Source organism: Chiloscyllium plagiosum, chromosome 4 (assembly GCF_004010195.1).
Source record: "Chiloscyllium plagiosum isolate BGI_BamShark_2017 chromosome 4, ASM401019v2, whole genome shotgun sequence".
NCBI lineage: Eukaryota > Metazoa > Chordata > Chondrichthyes > Orectolobiformes > Hemiscylliidae > Chiloscyllium > Chiloscyllium plagiosum.
In genome coordinates, this window is record NC_057713.1 from 91,694,977 (window position 1) to 91,715,177 (window position 20,201).

The following is a 20,201-nucleotide window of genomic DNA, read 5'->3' on the forward strand; positions in this document are numbered from 1 at the left end:
ACACACCCCGCCCCAGCCTGGTTTATCATTTATTTTGAGTATGACTCAATAACCTACCAGAGCGAGCCTGCTCAACTCTAACTTGAAAGTTCAAGATTTTTTATTATACTTGAGGGAAACAATGGGTTCAGCTGCTTATTGCAGGGGAGCAATTGTCAAGGGAGAGTTAAACCCAATTACTGCAAAAGCATACTGAAGGGCTGGAGGAAAAGACTGCCAAGTTAAAATACGCCTGGGCAAAGACAGCTACTGAATAAAAAAAAATCGACATAAAGCGTATCAAATATTTATTTATCTGGGTAACAAAGGACTATGATACATCGACAGGCATGTAAACTATTGCCAACACAACTCTATATAATACAGCTAAAAACTGCTTCCAATTTGGCCAGCGGACATACAAGGTATCAGGTCGTCCCAAATGCTGTCAGTTCAACAATAAAATACTAAACCGTTCTATAGACAATATCAGTTTATTGCTGTGATTCTGTCAGGAGGGAAGGGGACATGGTGTCAGGTAATTCCTTTGTCACAACACGTGGGGTATTTTAAAACACAAAAAAACGCATCGCAGATGCTTCTTTCATTTAAGATCTTAACTTTTTTTTAAAATTCGGACTTCTGTGGTATTATAAACTAATTTCGATGCTTGTATAAAACTCAGACCCCCCCCCCCCCCCCCCCCACCAACCCCTTGGATTTTGTTCAACTGCTTATCGCCACGACATGCTACAGAGGGCTAAAATGTGTATCCCAGAGTTTACCCAATACCTTTCTAAATAAGTACCATAAAAATCACGGAAAGAACTACTGTGGTTGATGAGGAATAAAACCCACTAACAGGAGGTAAACGATATCACCAGTTAAATAAAATAAAGGCTTAAACAGACGCACCATATTTACAATTCCCATTAAATTACACATAAATAAATATATACATACATGAACACTGTTTCCCTTGTTATACCGCGGACTGCAAGTTGCAATAAATGTTCAAGTTGACCGTTACCTTAGAGGACTTTTTTTTCTCTACAACGATGATTATGACAGAGGAACTGTGCAGGTTTATTCACAATACTGATAAAATGTGTCCTCGTTACCTTCCTTAAATGATTGTGACTACAACCTTAACAGAGATAAACAACGGGGGGTTATGTCAATCAGGAGGCAGTCGGATGAAGTTTTAACTTGGTAAAAAGTTCAGAAACTTTTTTTCGTGTCATTTCAAAAGCAGTTCAAAATTCTTCATCGCCTGCACTGTTCGCTAAGGCTCCGGGTTCCAGGTTGAGGGAGAAACAGTCACATCTATATGACAACTTTTATTTATTTTATTTATTTTTTACGAAATTGTACGTGTTTTTAAACTATCCCATTACTTTCTGTGCTTCTCGTCCTTGTCTCCGCTTTTACTGGGGTTTTCGCCCGTGTGGTTGTTGGGAGTATTGTTCATGTACATTTTGTCCATGGCTTTGAGTGCTTCGGTGAGATAGTTCTGCAAGGCGGTGATGGCGGCGCAGAGAGCCGGGCTCCCGAAGCCGTGTGTGATGAGGCTGAAGTGAGTGAGGCAACTCTGAATGCCAGGCTCCAGGATCGGGGCTGGCCGAGAATTCCCCAAAGGAGATCGGTCCTGAGTCAGCAAGTCTGTAAACTCTTTGCAGATTTGTCTGTAAAATTAAGAGAACAAGTTGTAATGTTTAAGATACTGCACATCTCCGGGGGAGATTGGACGGCAAGCTTTTATTCGCAAATTGTCCTTTTAAACTGCATTCAAGTTAACTTCCGGAAAAGTTCCGCTCTTCCACTCGGATAAACATGGCACAGGTACAAATTAACAAGTGCTTCACCTTGATCATGCGTCAATGCCTTGTACATACATTTTCTGTTCCGAATTGAAATGGACAATTTTTTAACGTTATGTCTAAACCAAGTTTTGGATAATGCCTGTTCCATTTAAATGAATGGACCGTAGGCTATTGTTCTGCACGAAAATGACATTCATGACGACAAAGTTTCACTTCAATAGCCCGATATAAATGTTATCTGGAAACACACAATTGCGCAAGGAAAGTACAAGTGGTGGCCATGTTTATCAACATCCCTCTTCCCAAATCTAACTTTCACGCTTGCAACAAAACAGCACGCCATTTAATATTATGTCCACTATTCTGTTACAAGACCCCAGTACACCAAAGCTCAACTCCCAGTTTAAAATGTTCATACCAGAATGCAATTGTGTGACAATCAAGTTATTCACAGAGCTGCAGAGTCAGAAGTAATCTTTGTCTCCCATGCAGGTTGCTGATATGTTGGGAGTACCCCACCCAAAATAATATAAACACAGCAATTTGATTCATTAAAGCCAAATTGGAAAATCGAATAGAGGGGTAATGTCCAAAAGTGCTCAACAACACGCCACTCTTAAGAAAGATCAGTATAATGAGGGTGAAATCATCACATATTTGGAGTATACAAACCGAGCTAATACCAGACGTGTGTGCACATGTGTGTAGCTTTGAGGGTAGTACAGTGTGTGAATCTAGTTATGTTTGAAATTTTATTATAAAGAAAGACTAAGTCTGTTTTGTAATTTGCCAGAATTATGTAAACCCTATTTCTAGGTGTTTTGTGCTGTATCTTCTGAAGGAATGCTTATTTCAGTGGGCGTGCAGCCTTCTGTACAAATTGCAGCACCAACCTCCCAACACTTCTGCACCACAATGCCCTTCGGTGACATTTCAAATTCTTAATTAAAGGCTAGAAAACAACACTGGGAAAGAGAAAACAAAACCTTCAACATTTCGTCGCAGATAATTTACTTTTCACACATGCCTTTTCATCCAAGCAGTTCGGCTACAACCCACTGCTAAATAATGTTTATTAACTGCCGGCAAAATATTATGGCTTAAGTAATTCTCTGTGATGTGTGACCTCACAAAATGACAGTGGTTTCAATCCTCTGACAGTGAAAACACTGGACCCCAACTGAGGCGGCGCTGCTTTTGACAGCAGCGGATCATACAATTAATACTGATAATACAAGTATACACCAGGTGTGAGGGCCTGGTTTGGGCTGACATCGACCACTGTTTTAGATTTCGCAGCTAAAACTTCTACCATCTATCACTTATTTCTAAGCACTTGTCAGAAAACAAATAGTCACTGTTAGGATATTCACCTTGTTCAATTCTGAATTGTTCCCGCACACCATGTGCCAGCAATTAACAGCAGAGCAAAATCCACATGGGGGAAAAGAACTCAGCTAAAGTTTTCAATTTAAAAAAAGACTTACTTTGTTGCAAGTAACATGTTTTTTCGTGTCACTTGTTCACTCGGGTCGGAATGTTGCCGGTTGACATATTCAGCTATTGCTTTGGCTGGGAATTCTGTTTCGCAAACATAACCAAAATCTCGGGCAAGGTGCACAGCTTCACCTGGGCAGGGGAATGAAGAGCAATGTTCAAAATGGAGGTAGGGGTTTTATATTTTTTTTCAAACGCATTTGGTTTTGATAATGTTAAATTGATTTAACAAGCGAGCTAATGCCAGCAACCGTTCTCAAAATGTTTAATAGAATTGTTGGACATATTACATTTTAAGTGGCTCAAACCCATTTTATAGCCGTATAAAAGATGGCTGCCTTTTTACTTGCATTATTGAAATTTGGTTGGGGCTATTTATTAAGTCGATTAAATTTAATGACATGACTGAGATAAGGTAGGTAGCAAGCCATATTGTTTGCAGGTTTGTTCAAAACGATCACTTTTCTCATGGTACTGCCCAGCAGCAAAAAAATGGTAATGTCTCTTTAAATATTTAGATTGTATTACAGGATAACTAACATCCGCATGCTGCACTCCGGGTTTCTTTCAGTCATCATAATGGAAGAAATAGTTCAAAAGTACCCTGCTGGAACTCTCATAGTACCATTTGTCACAAACTAAATATTTGAAGCATGCAATAAAAAAAATCGGAAAGCTCCAGTGAGTCATTTAACGACATTACGAGGAGCTAAGCAGTGAACTGGATAGAATATCAAATAAGTTGACAATATCTCTTTTGTTGTCATGCCTTCAGTACCAGTCCAAGCCATGTCTCTACAACATCCTCTTGCACTTAAGCCTATGTTCTGTAAACCCCAAAGCAACTAAATACCAAAGCATGTTGTGGTAATACAGTACTGCAATGGCCGTTTGCAATCTCTCACATGTTGGCTCATAAACATTATAAGGAAACATTATATCGGAATGGTTCCCAAGACCTAGACTGGCTTTGGACAACACTTTGTAAAAAAGAGTTGTGTGGATATATTTGAACTTGTTCCGATTATTTAAATAAAAGAACGGTTTGGAGATCAACCGCAGCGACCAAAGAGAATAGAAACAGTTCATTGACCAGGCAGAAAAATAACAAAAAAAAATCAGTTAAAAGGAGCACGATTCAAACTAAGTGCCCATGCAGTTCAATACAGTCCAGCAGAAGGAACTGGCATTGGGAGCGATTCACTACTTTTTTATATATAATAGCAATCAGCTGGTCAATATAATCAATAAAGGCATGGTTTTGCAAAGTATAAGTATTGCATACGTGAACATTTTGAAAGATATGCATTCTTTGCAAACGACAAATTATATATATGTATAAAAATATGTCTGTTCCTCTTGAACGGTTAGAATACATCATTCTCTAGAACCCTGTCTTTTTGTTGATTTCAAAGCCTTTGGTTTTAATTTCCTGAACCAGTTGGGTTTTACTGCAGGGCTTCCTGCCATTAGCCAGCTCCGGAAGGACGCATGCGCCAATTAGTGCTTCAAAGGCACAGTCCAGTAACTCGTTTCCATAAAATCGAACAGATCATAAACAATAACAACAGGACACAGTCCAACAGCCTGCCCCCTTAGAAATCCAACTGGTCACACATTTATCAGCAAACCATCTACGCGTGAATCCACTCCTGGCTCATTATAACCCAGAACCATAATCAGATTAAAGTAATGATTTTCTTTAAGAAGCTCTCTCCACAAGACCCTGACACACAGGACCGTTCTCAACACAGTTCTGGCGGCACTACAACCTTTACTCCGCACACAATGAGCATCAATTACAAACAGATACAACCACGCATTTCACTCTTAGACCAGACTTAAGGCATCCAATGAAAAACAGAAATAAATCAGATGGGGGAGACTGTATTCTCCACTCCGCTAATCAAAATAATGTTTTAGCATAATCTGTTCATTATCTCTCTCTCTCTTTCTCTGCAAATTAGATGATGGAAGATTCCTATGTACTGAACTTGCTGTGATGCCTGATCTACACTAGTCTTTTTTTACACTACTCACCAATCCTGAAAGCAGCATGTTAATTAACAGATCTGTGGTTTAGGATTTCTCATTAGCTTCTCGCTCACTGGAAGATTTTTCAGTCATTAGTAAACAAATGTCTAAATCAATTCATGCAACCACCTTTTTTTTACAAAAAAGTTTTTTTCTTACAACCTGCCCACATTGCTCACAACAAGCATCTTATGGCTGTATCTGGTCTGGTCAAGCCAGGCTACATATTTAATAACCTTGCACAATGCGTGATGTATATACTAGGTCTCAGACAGTACAATGTTCAGTTACTTGTTTATTTCTGTGCCACATTGATGGGTTAACACGAGGCAAGGCTGGTGCTGGTGAGTTACATAAAGGCACGTGGCTTCGCAAACAAAAACAAATTCCCGCTCTTGTACCAGACTGGAAACAACCCACGTTTATTAGCTCGCCTCAGTTTAGATATGAGAAAAATGCAATAAAGTTTACTTACCCTCAACAAGTGAGGTTAGCAGCGTTACATTAGCAGCTTTGCGCCTGCCTGCCGGTAAATTTAATCCAATTTTGTCCAATTTTTCTCTTAAAGACCGTCCTCCATTTTTAGATTTCGCCCTATTAAGAAAAAGGGGAGCTCCTGGTTAAATTGAAAATGGATGCACGTCCTGTTACACATTACTTTCAGATATTTAATAATATTCTTGTTCTAGACTTGAATCAACGAAATTTTTAAAATGCACATTTTGGAATTACGAAGCAATTTTCAAATGGAGTGTAGTTCCGCTATGGAATAAAATTCACTGTTTCTTTTTTCACCTTTAACAATCCAAATCTCAGAATAATCTACTAGATTCTGAATGAATTTGATTTCACATTTGTGTTTGGTCTTACTTTCGTCCACACTGTGAGGCAATTTGTGAGGAACACGTCCTTTCTAAGACTGTCCCAAAAGCATTTTACTTTAAATTGTAAAGAATATATGTATAATTTTTAAAAATGTTTAGTTTATTACTGTATTCAGTGCCTTTGATATATTGGCAACCCAAAGGAATATGTGTTTATAGAATACAAAAGAATGGCAATCTGCAGTGCAAGTGTTAACTACTCTGTCTAAAATGTGATAATTGCCCTTTAAGGGTTAGATAGAGAACAAAAACAATTAGCAAAGAGTGAAAATAAATATTGGTAGCATTACTAAAATAATTTAACAATCAGATGTATTAAAAAGGAATTTTCATTGGTGTGTGTGCTGGCCTATCCATCTCTGAAGCGGAAATGTGTAGGAGGGTGTCCAACGCACCAGTAGCCCTCACCTCCTAAGCACTCCTCCCAGTAACGAGGCGTTGAGACACTCGGGCGGAGACAGGCGTCTCTGCACTTCCGCCACCGTCACCTTGTACTTTGATGTTGAACTGAGGAGGGAGAGGCGACCCGGAACTGAACAAAACACCTCGTTCGGGTTCGCAACCCCGCCAAAGAGCCCGTCTTTATTGAGTGAGATCGAGGTGACAGCCCCACTGTGAGACTTAGATAGGGACATGGGACCTGAAACAGAACCATCAGACAAATCAACAGCCATCCCCTGAAAAGCGCACATCTGCCATGTCCATCAGCTAACATAGATGGCCACTTTACAACTCTCTGTACTTGTGGCCCCCGCTAACTCAACAATTCCAACCTCTGCACGATATATTAAAACAATTCAATTGGACCGATTCGGATTAGATTCGATGAAAGAGTCGATAATAAAGCGGGGCCTTTGTCACATTACTAGGATATATGGCCGTCATAAGCAGCAATCGCTGCGCACATTGCTGCAAACTGTCCTCTCCACTGAATTGGACTTTAGATTGTGCATTTTAAAAACTAAAATAAAATGAAATCTGATCATTTGTGCAAAATATAAGACATTCAGATCGAATTGCACCTTTTTTTTATTATAAAGACGGTCTTCCCAAAGTTATGTTGTTAACTGCGCGTTTTACTGTCTATGCCAATGTCAGTTAATGTCATAGTGAAATCATTTCCATTGTGTAATAGAAAATTTGTGTTTCAATGGAACGCAAATAGATGCTTTATGTTACAAGTCAAGAGTAAATACATATTCTAATCTATTCCAGTTACCCTTTAAAACTCCCAGCATCCCTTTGCATTGTACTGTATTCATTTTCACACTTAGTTATTTGTTCAGACAATATATACTTGTATGCATTTATTTCCCAATAGAATAAATATTACAATAATAGGACGTGTTGGAGGATGTTATTCTGTTTTATTCTCAAGCTAATTCGATCCTGTTACATTCTGCACCAGCTCTTCTACCCTACATCTAAACACGCGAGTAAAATAAGCACTGCTTTTGACTACAGAACGAACGTATACTATATACAGTGGAACATCAACATGCCAAATTCCAAACCAAACTTATCAATTCATTGCGAAAATAAATCAACTAAAAAGAATCGCGATAGTGATTCACAGAAAATTAACGCTGACGTTTTCGTGAAATAGCCTTGGCTTTTGCCGATGGTTAGCTCTAACTGTTCAGAGCGAAGAGAGTGCGATTAGGCTTAAAATGAACATCTGGGTAGCTGATTATCAATGCACTATGAGACCTAAACAATGTAACATGTCCACTGACTGGCTAAATTCCCCCAAAATTATTTAGAAACTGTTCGTTTTTATTACTGGTTAGCCGTCTAGAATATGTCTTAAGAGACTCTGTGCTTGGTTCCTATAAATATTGCCCTGCACGTGTTCCCTACACACACACAAAAGGGTCTTTACAGTGTAATCAAGTGCCCTGGTTTGGCTTTCTCTGCATGCCACTGGAAATCTACTCTGGATCTTTGAAGACGTCGAGCTTCTAGTTCCGGATAGATCACTTGTGACATTAATAGCTCTGGGGAGGCTAATAGAGACAATAGGAGTTAAACGAACTCTTGAGATTACTAATAAAAGAGCCAATTATCATGTCGACGTGGAAAGAGCATCTCTTAAGATTTATCCCTTGCACATGTAATTTGACGTGACAAAACCTGGAGAAGTAGAAAGATGAAACTTAAGCCATTTAATCGTATGCTGCAGTTTTATGAATTACTACGCATTTACAGTGCATAATCTGTACCCACATTAATTCGATTTCGATATCCTCAGAATTAAAACAACCGCGTAGCAATTTAGCAATGGAAGCAGCAGACTATTTGGGATGGCTAAGTTAAGAACGCACATTTCCCAACCAGTGTCCCACAGAAATAAATACACGTCTAAATGCACATGACTAACCAGACCCTCAAAAGCATGTAACGCCAATCGACAGTATAATTGCTTCTGCAAGTTCAGGCATTTGGTTTGATTTATACCCTCCCTAATTCCTTTGCTCATTAAAGGAGCACGACTGTAAGGAATTCCTTAAACCCACACCAACGCTCGGAGTCTGAGATGTACAGACAGGATATTTTCCTCTCGCGAAACCCAAGACCAATAACAACAGAAACAACTCTCCTGCAACCCATCATGGCTGTTTCTTAGTTTGACATGAGATGTTGCACACAATAAACTGGAGAAAAACAGCCAAGATTCGGTGAGCTGTGTACCGCCTGTGCAAACATGTTGGATGAGAAGATTAAATAAAGCAACTTGCCTTTCTTAATGACGGTATGGTCCTGGATGTTAATACCTTGGTCATCAACATGCTGAAACGGAATTTAGAAAAAGAATACTACCGTAAACTTGCGGAAATAAAGACTGCAGACATTTAGAATGGCAAGAACTGCATGAAACTGAGCCATGTCAGAAGTTGTAAGAATCTACCCAGAGCCTGGTTCATTCTTCTGAACAAAAATGACAATACATTGTCATAATGGAATGATAATTCCCGCTCTTTGTCCAATATTTGCATAAGGCGAAACACTATTCTTCCCCCTGTTCTAATGAATGGATTTCTGGGCTTGATGGGACAAGTGAAGTTGTGAGATTTATTTATTTGATAACTTGGCTGTATAATATGTATCTTGTATGTATGTGTTTGTATAGGGGGTGGGAAGTCGTTCTGATGACCATCCCCTGGCAGATATTTTACAGTAAAACAAAACCCTCAGCTTTTCCTTGTTATTAAATGAAGCAAGTTTGTTCATTTTAACATCAACATGCAGCACAGCGTCGGAATATGTTCGCCAAGTGAACATGAATTCTACTGAGACTGAGCGATTGGCAATCACTGCAGAACAATCAGTTCATTTACAAATAACACTCACTTCCAGATCGCCGCTGCAATGTCAGCGACCCATCTAACATTATTCATGCAGCTTTGATTTTTCTCTTTATTATTATTTATGATATGCTCCGCATCTAAAGCTAGCACTAGTTCCCCATCACATCATTGGGAGAGTTTCCATTATCCTTTCTTCTCAAAACGTGGTTCAACCATTCACATGCAACTTGCCCCGAGTGATTTTTGATTTTAAGTCGAACTAATTTTGAATCGGCTGCTTAAATTAATGTTGGCACTCTGTCCACATCAACCATACATTCAAAACGACCCGGAAAGTGACTGAATTTGTCGGGGTTCTGATTTTTTTCATGACTAAGATCAGGTCTGTATTTTTTTTAAGAAAAATAATTTAATCTGGGAGGCTGCATGGTTTTATGCAAGTATTATAAAATAAGATTCCCCACCCCCAAGATCATGGTGGCTAAAAGCGTTTAACACCCACTCGCAACACTACAAAGACGTACAGAATTGGCACCACTTGGACAATCTGAACAATTGACACCAGAGTGTTAAAAGAGGTTTCAATAATCATCATCAATAATCATTGCATTCTAAAACCAGATCGGCAGATTCCCCACACATCACAGAAACACAAAGCTCCGACCAAATACTTTACTAAGGCAAAGACTTTTTAATTCCGGTATCACACAAACACAGTCGCACCAAAACAAACTGAACCATTTAGACTTTTATTCTCTCCCCTTCTTCTCTATGTAGCACCTTTTTTGTGAGCAGATTATGCCTTTGTTGTTAAATATTCTCCTAAAGTAGTGGGGACGCATATCATACAGTTAAGGCTGCATTTGTAAGCTTGTTTACAGCAGATTGTGTGTGTGTGTGTTAAAGAGCCAGTCACATTTCGGTGAAGTATTGCCGCAGGTATTAAGTAGAATGTTGAACAGCTTTCAATCGCTCTAAGCATTCATAATGAGTATTTGTTTGGAAATGAATGCATGACGGTTTCTTGCTTATGAATATTTTACGAGAGCTTTAAAATCGGCACTTTTTAAACGAAATTAAGAGTAACATTTGGGGAGGGGGTGTGAGCATAGCCTTAAATGCAGCTACCAAGAGGGCGGATGGTTTTCATTCCGCATTAATATGCATCCTTTGTTTGCAAGGTAAGTAATAACACACTAATAACTATTCCAGATTATTGCTGAAGGAGCCCGTTCATATTATAATATAATTCAAAAGCACAGTTCACCACGGAGCTGAAAAACGAACAATTTAGTATAAATGGACGCATGCCTTTTGTATTTTGCAATCTCGTTTCTGTAACTCAACAATGACCACAGGCATTGAAACCAGGTCTTTGTAACTCGCCACAGCTAATAAACGGTTTCTTATTTTCTCGTTGAGATGCGGGGTGGAGGGAGGAATTAAAACATCTTCAGCACTGTGTATATATTTAAAATTAATTATTTCAATTTTGCAGCTCTTGGCAGAGTCCAGATTGGGATAAATCTGTTTTATCAAAGTTGAAATATTGAATAAAGCGCACCATACAATTTGATTTACTCTATTCCAAACTGTTTATATGAATGAGAGAAATTGACAGCGTTAAAAGGCAAGTGCTGGATTTAATTAAGGGAAGATGCAATTTATATTTCTAACAACGCAAACGACAAATTTGTTCTCATTTGATGCACGTTATCACATAACGCTGATATATATTGGGTATTTGGAAAAGAAATAAATTTAGAGTTGTTTCGCCTGATTGGCAATTTAAAAAAGAGATCCAAATGCGACAGATATCCCTACATGTCGATTTTATTTTCAAAATCTTAAGCAGATGCAGGGTGCACGAAAGCAGATTTTGCCAGCGGTGGGGGGTGCGATTGGGGAAGGAGTTGAGAATTTCCCCTAATTCGAAAACAGTTAATTGCAACTCAAGGCAGCAGTATAACGTAAGAACAGCAGGCAACCGACCTGTACATCCTCGATGGCGTGTGCGATGCTGTGGATGGGCAATGTATCTCCGAGGCCGGACTCGAGTCCGTGGGTGCTGTGGAGGAGGACCTCGGGCCGCCGGTATTCCCTCCGCGGGTCCAGGCCGGCGAGTTGGGGCAGCCCGCGGGGCTGGTGAAGGATGCCCGCTTCCTGGTTCTGCCGCTGAGGCCAGGTCGGGTGCTGCGGCTGGGGCTGCGGGTGCAGCGAGTTCAGCGAGTAAGGGTCGTTCACATGGGAATAGGGGTCCTGCGACTGCGGGTAGATGGGCTGGTACGGAGGAGGGAAGTAGGGTGGCTGGAAGTCCGTGTTGGGAGTGTGAGAGAGCGGCGGGGCGGTCGGATACGGAGACTGGCTGACCGTCCCTAACTGAGGCAACCGTGGAGTCCCATTGCTCGTGCCGTCGTGCCGGTCCTGCAACGAAATCAGACATGTAAAGTTGCATTAAAACAAAAAAAAAGTATTTTATTTCTTTAAAGAAACATCACTGACATGACACTTTCATTGGCGGTGGTAAGCGTACGTTTTACTGGCGATATTAGTCATTGTAAATTATCACACGGGGTAGAATTCAGCAAAATATTATCCTCCTTAAGAGGTAGGCTAGGGTTTTTTTTATTTTCAAAATCGAAAGTGCTATCAGTTTTTTTTGGGGGGGGGGGAGGGGGCGGGGGCTCGGTTTAAATTTAGTGTCATCTCACTGAAACTCACCATGGCCGAGAAACTGTGCACTAACATCTGCGGGCAGTCTGATCTGAGTTCGTCAGGGGGAAAAAATAGAGAGACCTAGAGGTGGAAAATTGGAAAAAACAGTCCAGTACTATACAACTACAACACGATCACAACGCCGGGGAGTCACATGCAGGAGGAAGGCAGGCGAATCCATCAGAACTTGAACAATTTCTTCATTGGGAAACAACACACACAAACAAAAAAAAATGATCAGAATTGTGTCTAGTTTCAGGGCGTCACGTCGGTAGATTTTTCAAACTTTTTTTTTCTCTCTCTCTTTCTCCTCCTCTAAGGACGAGCCGTGGCTTCACTCAGCACATAATAGCAGATATTCATGACTATTAATATTACACGAATACTTAATAAGGGGAGAATGGTCGGAAATCGAGCGTGAAGCGAGGAAGCAACTAAAAGCTGTGTCTGTTATAAATGACGTCCGTTGAATCAGTGTATCTAATCAGAGAGAGAGAGAGAGAGAGAATAGAGGGGCACACATTGCTGCTTCTGACGAATCACAGGGAAGAAGAGAACATTTTCAAGTGAACGAGGGCATGCGAAAGTGAGAGAGAGAGAGGGAAGGGGAGAAGGAATGGTGAGAGTCAGAGGGGGGAGAGAGAGAAGAGAAAGAAAGAGGGGAAGGAAAAAGAGAGAGAAAGAGAGTGATGCGGGAAGGAATTTGCACCTCGTTATCGTGTGAGAATCCAGCAAACGCCAAAGGCATGTCCGCGGCCACTCGCTTCCTGGCTGGTGAGCGACTACCTGCGCTCTCAGCTCTCTTCCTTTTCAGCTCTTTATCCGGAGGTGACTGCTGCCCTGATCCTGGGTCACTAGTAGTCTGATCCATCGTGCAATGGGTTAAAAGTTAAGAGACAGAGGGAGCGACAGAGACACTATGGAGTCTCCAAAGCCCTCATTCGTTTTCACGCACTTTTACGCAAGCTGCTCCCCTACTGCGATCCTAAAAAAACAACTCCTGTCTAAACCCAACTCGAAACCGGCTCCAAACAAACGGATTTCACTTCTGATCGTTAACCTACTCCGCCGGAAGCTCCCGCCGACTCTTCATACTTTTCTTGGATTTTTTTTTCTAATTTCCTCGCCGCGTTTTCAAAACAAAAAGAAATAAAGTGAAACTAAACGGCTGCTTGGTTTAGCCCGTGGTGTGAACTGTCTTCTAGTCTGCTGTACAAAACCCGTTTGACTGGCTGTACAACTTCAAAACAACTCCCCAAATATTACCTCGCAAACTCTAGATCAACTTTCTCAATCCGGGCACAATCACGGCCTTTAGCCAGAACCATCTATAACGCCTTCTGCCATTTCCACACAAAAACAACACAAAAACCTTTCATCTTGACCAAGACACAATTTTGTGCAGATTTCAATGTTTCCATGTGCGGTTTTTTTGGGGGGGGAGGGGGTTGGGTGGGGGTTGGGGATTACGAACGTTTAAGCAACAAACGCAGACCGATATACAATTTAGACTAGTTCTTGATAATTGACTACAAAAGTAAACTCCTTTTCTTCGCTTGATCAAAATTTTACTTTTCCACAGCGTTCTATGACAATAAGTGCAGCAAACTTAATGTTTTAATTTTGACTTGACTCTCACAAACATCGCCAGCGGTTCGGCCGTTTTTAAGGATTCTGTTAAGAATTTGTATGCGAAAGCTTTCAGCCAGGTTGGCTAAACATTTGTCGTTTCGCATGCTTAATCTAGTGGACGTCGTTTCTTAACTCTCGATTCCTGTATTGTTTACAAACGTGAGCTATTGCAACACAATAGAGCTGAGGTACGCACACTGCAATCGGCGTTTGCATTAGTTTACAATATTATTAAGCCGAATGCCTTAGTGCTTCATTTGTTTTAACATGCTACATTTTTCTGTAAAATATTTAATTGTGAAACATGCTTAATGTTTAAAATAAAACTTTGCAATATTCGGTTTAAATGAGATGTGATGCACAGCTGTTTTTTTTTCATTCGGCTGGGCTTTGAAAGCTGCATTTTAATTCTTTTGAAGCTAATATGAAATTGCTTACCTCACACTCCTCATATTTGATATTGTCCGCTAATTTCCACAGCATTCTCATGGATTGGTGTAAAAGTGGCTGACTGGATGTCTCAGAGAGCGGACAGTCCTGTACAGAGAGTGTGTGTTGGTTTAGCGCTCTGAATGTGCTCTGAGATCTCCCTCTAATGGTCGATCGTGTTCCCCTCTCAGCTCTTTAGTAACTCGCTAATAACAGCCCAATTAGCATATGAACGCCAGCCAAACACTCATTCAACCACATTACTGCTCCAATGGACACAGGTAGAGAGCTTGCCCTGCCGCCTGGCAATGGACGTCAACATAAATACATTGGCGGTGGACAACAGTTAATAAATGTACATGGAGCTACTTGTTCTGTTACTTGTTAAACCCTCCCTTTACCTTTCATTGTACCAATGCACAGAATACGATGTGACTTTCTTTTTTTCTTTGGTTAACTCTTTTCCCAGCAGACACAATGATCATGCACTGTTTTGTCGTTACCTGATTGTGCCTTCCAATGAAGGCAATAACCTTGCTGAAACACCGAACTCAATCGTTTACTATGTAACTACAGGGCGAATGTTCTTAACATTTTCATTATATTACATAGCGATAATTATTAACACATAAATATTACCCATATTTTCATTCAGCTGTTAACTTCATATTCCTCTGCACATCAAGCACCCAATTTCCATCCATATGCCCTTTCACTAAGTTAGCAGTTTAGAATAAACCCATTTCACAATGGATGTAGTGAAACCGATTTCGAGCTGGTTCCGATAACCTTGCTTTTTGCTGACTTTCCCCAGGAAAATTCAGGGTAAAGTAAGGGCAATTTCAACATTCCTTCAGCAAGTTATTTCCACGTTTACGCTTACCAGAGTGGAAAACCTCAGTAATCCTGAATTGCATTGATAATCAGATGATTTTACTACTAGATTGTTTCGGTGGCCGTGTCCCTTTCCTTATCTGTGAGATATTAGGTTTGTGCGCCAGAGCTTCTTTCGGCATTCACCTTTCTTTGATATTTGGAGGCTTTAAACAACAAGCGTGTAGACTGTTGGTTTGGTACCATTGAGGTGGAAATCATGTTTGTTATGTAGCTATTCAATTCATGCATGAACAGGGAATTTAAAAGCAAACTATTTTGACCTAACGTCGTATTGCAAACCTCTTCACAGCCGCTTCATTAAAGCTATTATCATAATATATGCCTAACTGACGATGAATTATGAATTGAGACAGAAGGTTGCATCGCAGTCTTTCATTCAAGGTGAGAAAGTGTGTAAGGGTAACTATCAACGCAGGTAATCTGGGTGACCAGATCTAGGCGTCGTCTTCAGCTAATCTTCATTACCATTTTTGGTGGAGCTCTAGGACAAAGATGTCATCAGAATCTATTGTCTTTAATTAGATGGCCCGACATATCAACCGATTCAGAACACCTCGCTCCAAAAGGCTGAACACTTTGAAATTTAAATTCAAAATATTTTTTATTGCTGGAGTCACAATCACCCTTTGGTCTTAAAGGGCGAAGATATTTTGTTTATACCTGGATTTTAAAATTTATCAATGCAATGACATTAAAGTATCACGCATCTAATGTCTTTTTTTTCTTGATGGCGCTAATAGTCCGGCAGCATTTTTACCTTAAAAAATATTTGTTTTTCCCCCCTAATTTGCTCACTTTCCACTGTGAAGTATTTATTCATAACAAGCTGCTTGCATGAGCTGTGAAGGGGATGTAACCTCTTAAAAATAGCAACGTATTAAAACAGATAACGAGTTTGCAAGATCATTGATTTAAAGCAAAGAACTTGCAGCTTTTCTATGTTACCTGTGTACAAATCTCGATTACTTTAAGGAATAGACATTTGTTAGGTCTCCCTCTTTTTTATCAACTGATAAGTTGCTGATCTCAGGTAAACTGATGCTAGTTAGTTTAGAAATCATTTAATGTTCATTTCTGTGCTGACAGACTCATGGAGTATAAGAACATAGTGAGTGATTTCATTTGAGAATAATGTATGAAATTAACTTCTAATCGATCGCTATAGCAAATACAATGAATAATTAAAATTTTTGCTCCTGTCGAGTGGAAGCTCTTTTTATCAGAAGAGTGATGCAATGCTGATTTTATTTCTGCTTTTGTGGAGCAGTTTCTGAGCAGCCTAAACCGGTGAAATGTATTCCAGCTCCTCCCTTCCCTAATTTGCACTTCTTTTAATTAAATGTAATTCTATACACATGCAGCCATAACAAGGTTCACTTCGTTTAAAAATGCCAGCGATTTTTTTGTGGTGAGGGAAATATTCACATCTGTTCATTTGGTCACAAGGTCTTGTTAGAGTGGACTAGAATAAATATAGCCCTCTCCGTTAAAGTGTGAGAAGAGAGGTGAAATGCCATTAACCACAATAATATCTTCTCCTTACGGATTTTTAAAAAAGTATTTGCCCGATTTGCTTTTTCAAAATAGGCAAAAAGAAAATAACTTTTCAACACCTGTTGCAGTCTGCATCGATTATTAAATCAATGTTCAAGTACGTGATATTTGTGCATTCACATACTTGGTACACAGGTGAAGAGGACTTTTAAGATCCAGTTATCCTACAACATTGTAGTACCTGGTCATACGTGTGCTTTAGATATTTTGACTTTTTTTTCGTTCTGCGGGAGAAACCATAAACAAGCTAGAGAATAGTTATACGGTACAGCAAATACTTTTGTTTGAATGCTGCTGTCGTTATGTTTATTGTATAGAACGATGGATTTCAATACATTCTAATATGATAAATACCTGCGTTAATAATCAGCATCTAACAAACACAATCTTTGGTGCACACCTTTTTGTGTCAGCTAAAACAGAATATCCCTTCTCATTTCAAAACTTTAGGTACGTCAAACCTGTTCTAACTTTTAAATTATTTAACAAAGTTAGCTTATATAACTCCAGTTTAGAAAATACACTCAAATGTTTGGGAAATTATACAGAGAGCATGACTCTTCAGAACCCGCAAGCAATATCACATTATTTCAGACTACTTTCAATCTTTCAGAAAATCTAGGAAACATGAAACAATGGGATTAGGTTACACATTTTGTACGGATCAAATAGTACATAAATTTCACAGAAATATATTTAAATGGATACTCTATCAGTTAATATAGTTTAACACACACACTAAACATAGTTAAATCTATTGCTATTTCAATCCCGTTGTAAAAATTATTGACTATTAAGTAAAATTTCCAATGAACCTGAAACAGCGTGAGTATTTGTGAAAAGGCAGTTGACAGACAAACTGCCATTCCTCAATCTGAAAAGTAGTTAAAAAATGAAATGTAAAAGAAAATATGAAATTTAACATCAGTTAATCTGTCCTGAGAAAACGATGATGTGGAGGAGCCGGTGCTGGACTGGGGTGGACAAAGTTAAAATTCACATAAGATTTTATAGTCCACAGGTTTATTTGGAAGCACTAGCTTTCGGAGTGCTGCTCCTTCATCAGATAGTTGTTTTGCCCAAGATTGGTGTTGTTCTAAGAAACTGTTAGACCAATACAAGTCATATAATCGCTATGTTAAACAAGACGCTAATCTTTCTTGTTTTTAATCTCATTGTGATTGGTTCCAAGTTAGGAAAAATTGTAACATGGCGATGATTACAGTAGGCTGCTACTTTATGTGGACCTGGAGCACCGTAGCGATAGTAAACTGACAGGAAAATTAATTCAAATCGCAAAAGGGAAAAGACAGAAAGGTTTGAGGCGTATTTATGGAGTTAACCTTTTCAGGGCCCATTCAAACAAATCAACTAAACCAAACAAATCAACTAAACCAAGAGTTTCGCCTGCAGTACCGTAAATTGGATATCTAATCTTTTTTTTCAACCGCAAACTTTATAGAGTTTGTATCAGTTACGTCATGCAGGTAAACATAATGCAGATACTGATAGAAAGTTTGGATTCATTGACTGCTTTACAAATTGTAACTGTCCCAATTCCTTGGCTTTATCAATGAGCTGCATCTACATAATAAAACATTAGGCACCGCTGGAACAGACTGCAACTTTCAATAGCTACTGGGACTTCTGTAATAATGCCAAAGGAGTGCAGTTAATAGATAAGTTCGCATACCTGCCAGTCCCCCATTTTGCCCAGTATTGACATATCGCCTCGAGTTGTCCGTGGTGTCGTCAAAAGATCTGCGAGCTGTTGAGTAATTTCTCCTTTTACCTCTCCAGGATCATCTCACCTGGTCATAAAGTGTTGGGTGCCACCTGTCCGCGCCTGCGTACTCCTCAGGAATGTCAGCACCTAGCAGCTTCAAAAAAAAAAATCGCCTGTCTCAGCACTGATGGATTTACAGCAGCCATGTACCACGAAGCTCCATCGGCAACCAGACCTCAATGACAACCAACAACACCAACAAAGGCTACTCATGACAAAAAGGAGTCACACCTCGGTGAATTTGGGGGAGCTTCCTTGTCTTCCAGGCGCCTACAATAGACAGAGGCATCTGCAATGACTGGGGATGTTGTGGAAGGAGGAGCGGAGGGGGGGGGGGGGGGGGGGGGGGGCGGTTCAGGTAATGGAAAGCATCAGCAGGAAAGCGCAAACGCTCGGCGGAATTTATGCAAAAACAAAACTGGCGAGGTTGCTTTTCGGAGAGAAAAGAGAGGGCAGATGGAAATGAATCGACATGCACCGAATGGTTGGGTAGCTTTTTTTTTGTCTCTCTTTGCTTTGCTCATTTTTTGCTCGTGTATTGTGTTACCTGTATACAAACAAAAAAGGACCTGTTTGCGACATAAAGGACAAATGCGACCCGCTGGTCTCCTCTACAATCGAACCAGCGTGCCTTTTGATTTTGCTCTAATTCCTAGCAATGCGCTGGCGTCGGCGTTTGTTTGACGTTGTTAACTTTAATCGAATTCTTATTGCGGATAATTTCTGCGATTGGATTCGCTCATGTCAAAATAAAAGTCGGCCAAATAAATTAATCAGCATTGACAAGTACACTGTGAGGCGCAGGGTCAGAAATTAGAGACATAGTTGCAATGAGGACTTTTGGAGTAGATAACGGATGATTCCAGCTCCATGAAATGATATGCAATACTTAAGCAGTATTATATATCCAGTGAGAAAGCAATGTCTGGATATGCATAAGGTTTCAAAGCATTTTAATCAATGTTTCATTATTTACTAATGTTCACTGTTTTGTTAATTTTGGAATCGACAGGTGTTTTACGTCAACTTTACAATTGCTTTGCGTTAGTCTCCTGGTGTTTATAATTTTTTAAAAAAAGTTTAGGTGATATAAGGTTAGTTACTGCTACTTTAATAACCTCCTTGCTCAAAATGGTCATTTTTTGCCCAGGTCTCACATTTCGATTCTCTAGCTATTTAGCAAAAGCCATCCCCTTAATCACTTAATCCAATTAGGGTTAGTGGAAGCATTGGTGACTTCAGGCAATTAGAATTTTTGTTGTTATTTTCCAACTTTCTGAGGAAATTCCTTGGGATATCCTCATAATGTACCCGCACTTATACTAAAGCCTGCTTGCTCTAAGCAGATTGCTTGTTGAAACATTGTAATTCTGTTCTCTCTGTTCAGCAGTCCCCTCCAGTATCAATTACATTTCTTTGCACTGTAACAGACCGACACTTGTTGCACTAATGCAAAAGGTCGACTCAATAATGTCCAGTGCACAATGTCTTTGTGTATATTTTCAGGCATATTCTGTTGTGTACATGTTAGATATAATCTCCTCCGTGCTTAAACTAAACAGCCACTCACTACTAAAGTATTGATAATATTTGCATGGCTTCCTTCCCTGCACGTGAACTACCTGCTCGTGTATATGTTGGAGGTTAATTGTTAGTCGTCTTT

The 20,201-nt window shown here is 39.7% G+C and overlaps 1 protein-coding gene across 6 annotated transcripts; it reads right to left on the bottom strand.

Annotated features, from left to right (window-relative positions):
* Nucleotides 1-270: 270 nt before the first annotated feature.
* Nucleotides 271-18,563, bottom strand: tfap2a (transcription factor AP-2 alpha). 6 transcript variants are annotated; one of them, XM_043688595.1, is made up of 9 exons: nucleotides 18,446-18,563; nucleotides 14,311-14,409; nucleotides 12,247-12,321; nucleotides 11,518-11,949; nucleotides 8,956-9,007; nucleotides 6,626-6,857; nucleotides 5,809-5,927; nucleotides 3,290-3,431; nucleotides 271-1,664 (listed from the first exon to the last, which is right to left on the bottom strand). In XM_043688595.1, exons 1-9 carry the CDS (start codon nucleotides 18,476-18,478, stop codon nucleotides 1,373-1,375), a joined length of 1,476 nt encoding a protein of 491 aa, XP_043544530.1. In that variant the 5' UTR covers nucleotides 18,479-18,563; the 3' UTR covers nucleotides 271-1,372. The 6 variants fall into 6 exon arrangements, with proteins under 6 accessions (XP_043544530.1, XP_043544533.1, XP_043544532.1 ...); XM_043688598.1 differs by lacking the exon at nucleotides 14,311-14,409; XM_043688597.1 differs by lacking the exon at nucleotides 12,247-12,321.
* Between the last annotated feature and the right edge of the window lie 1,638 nt (nucleotides 18,564-20,201).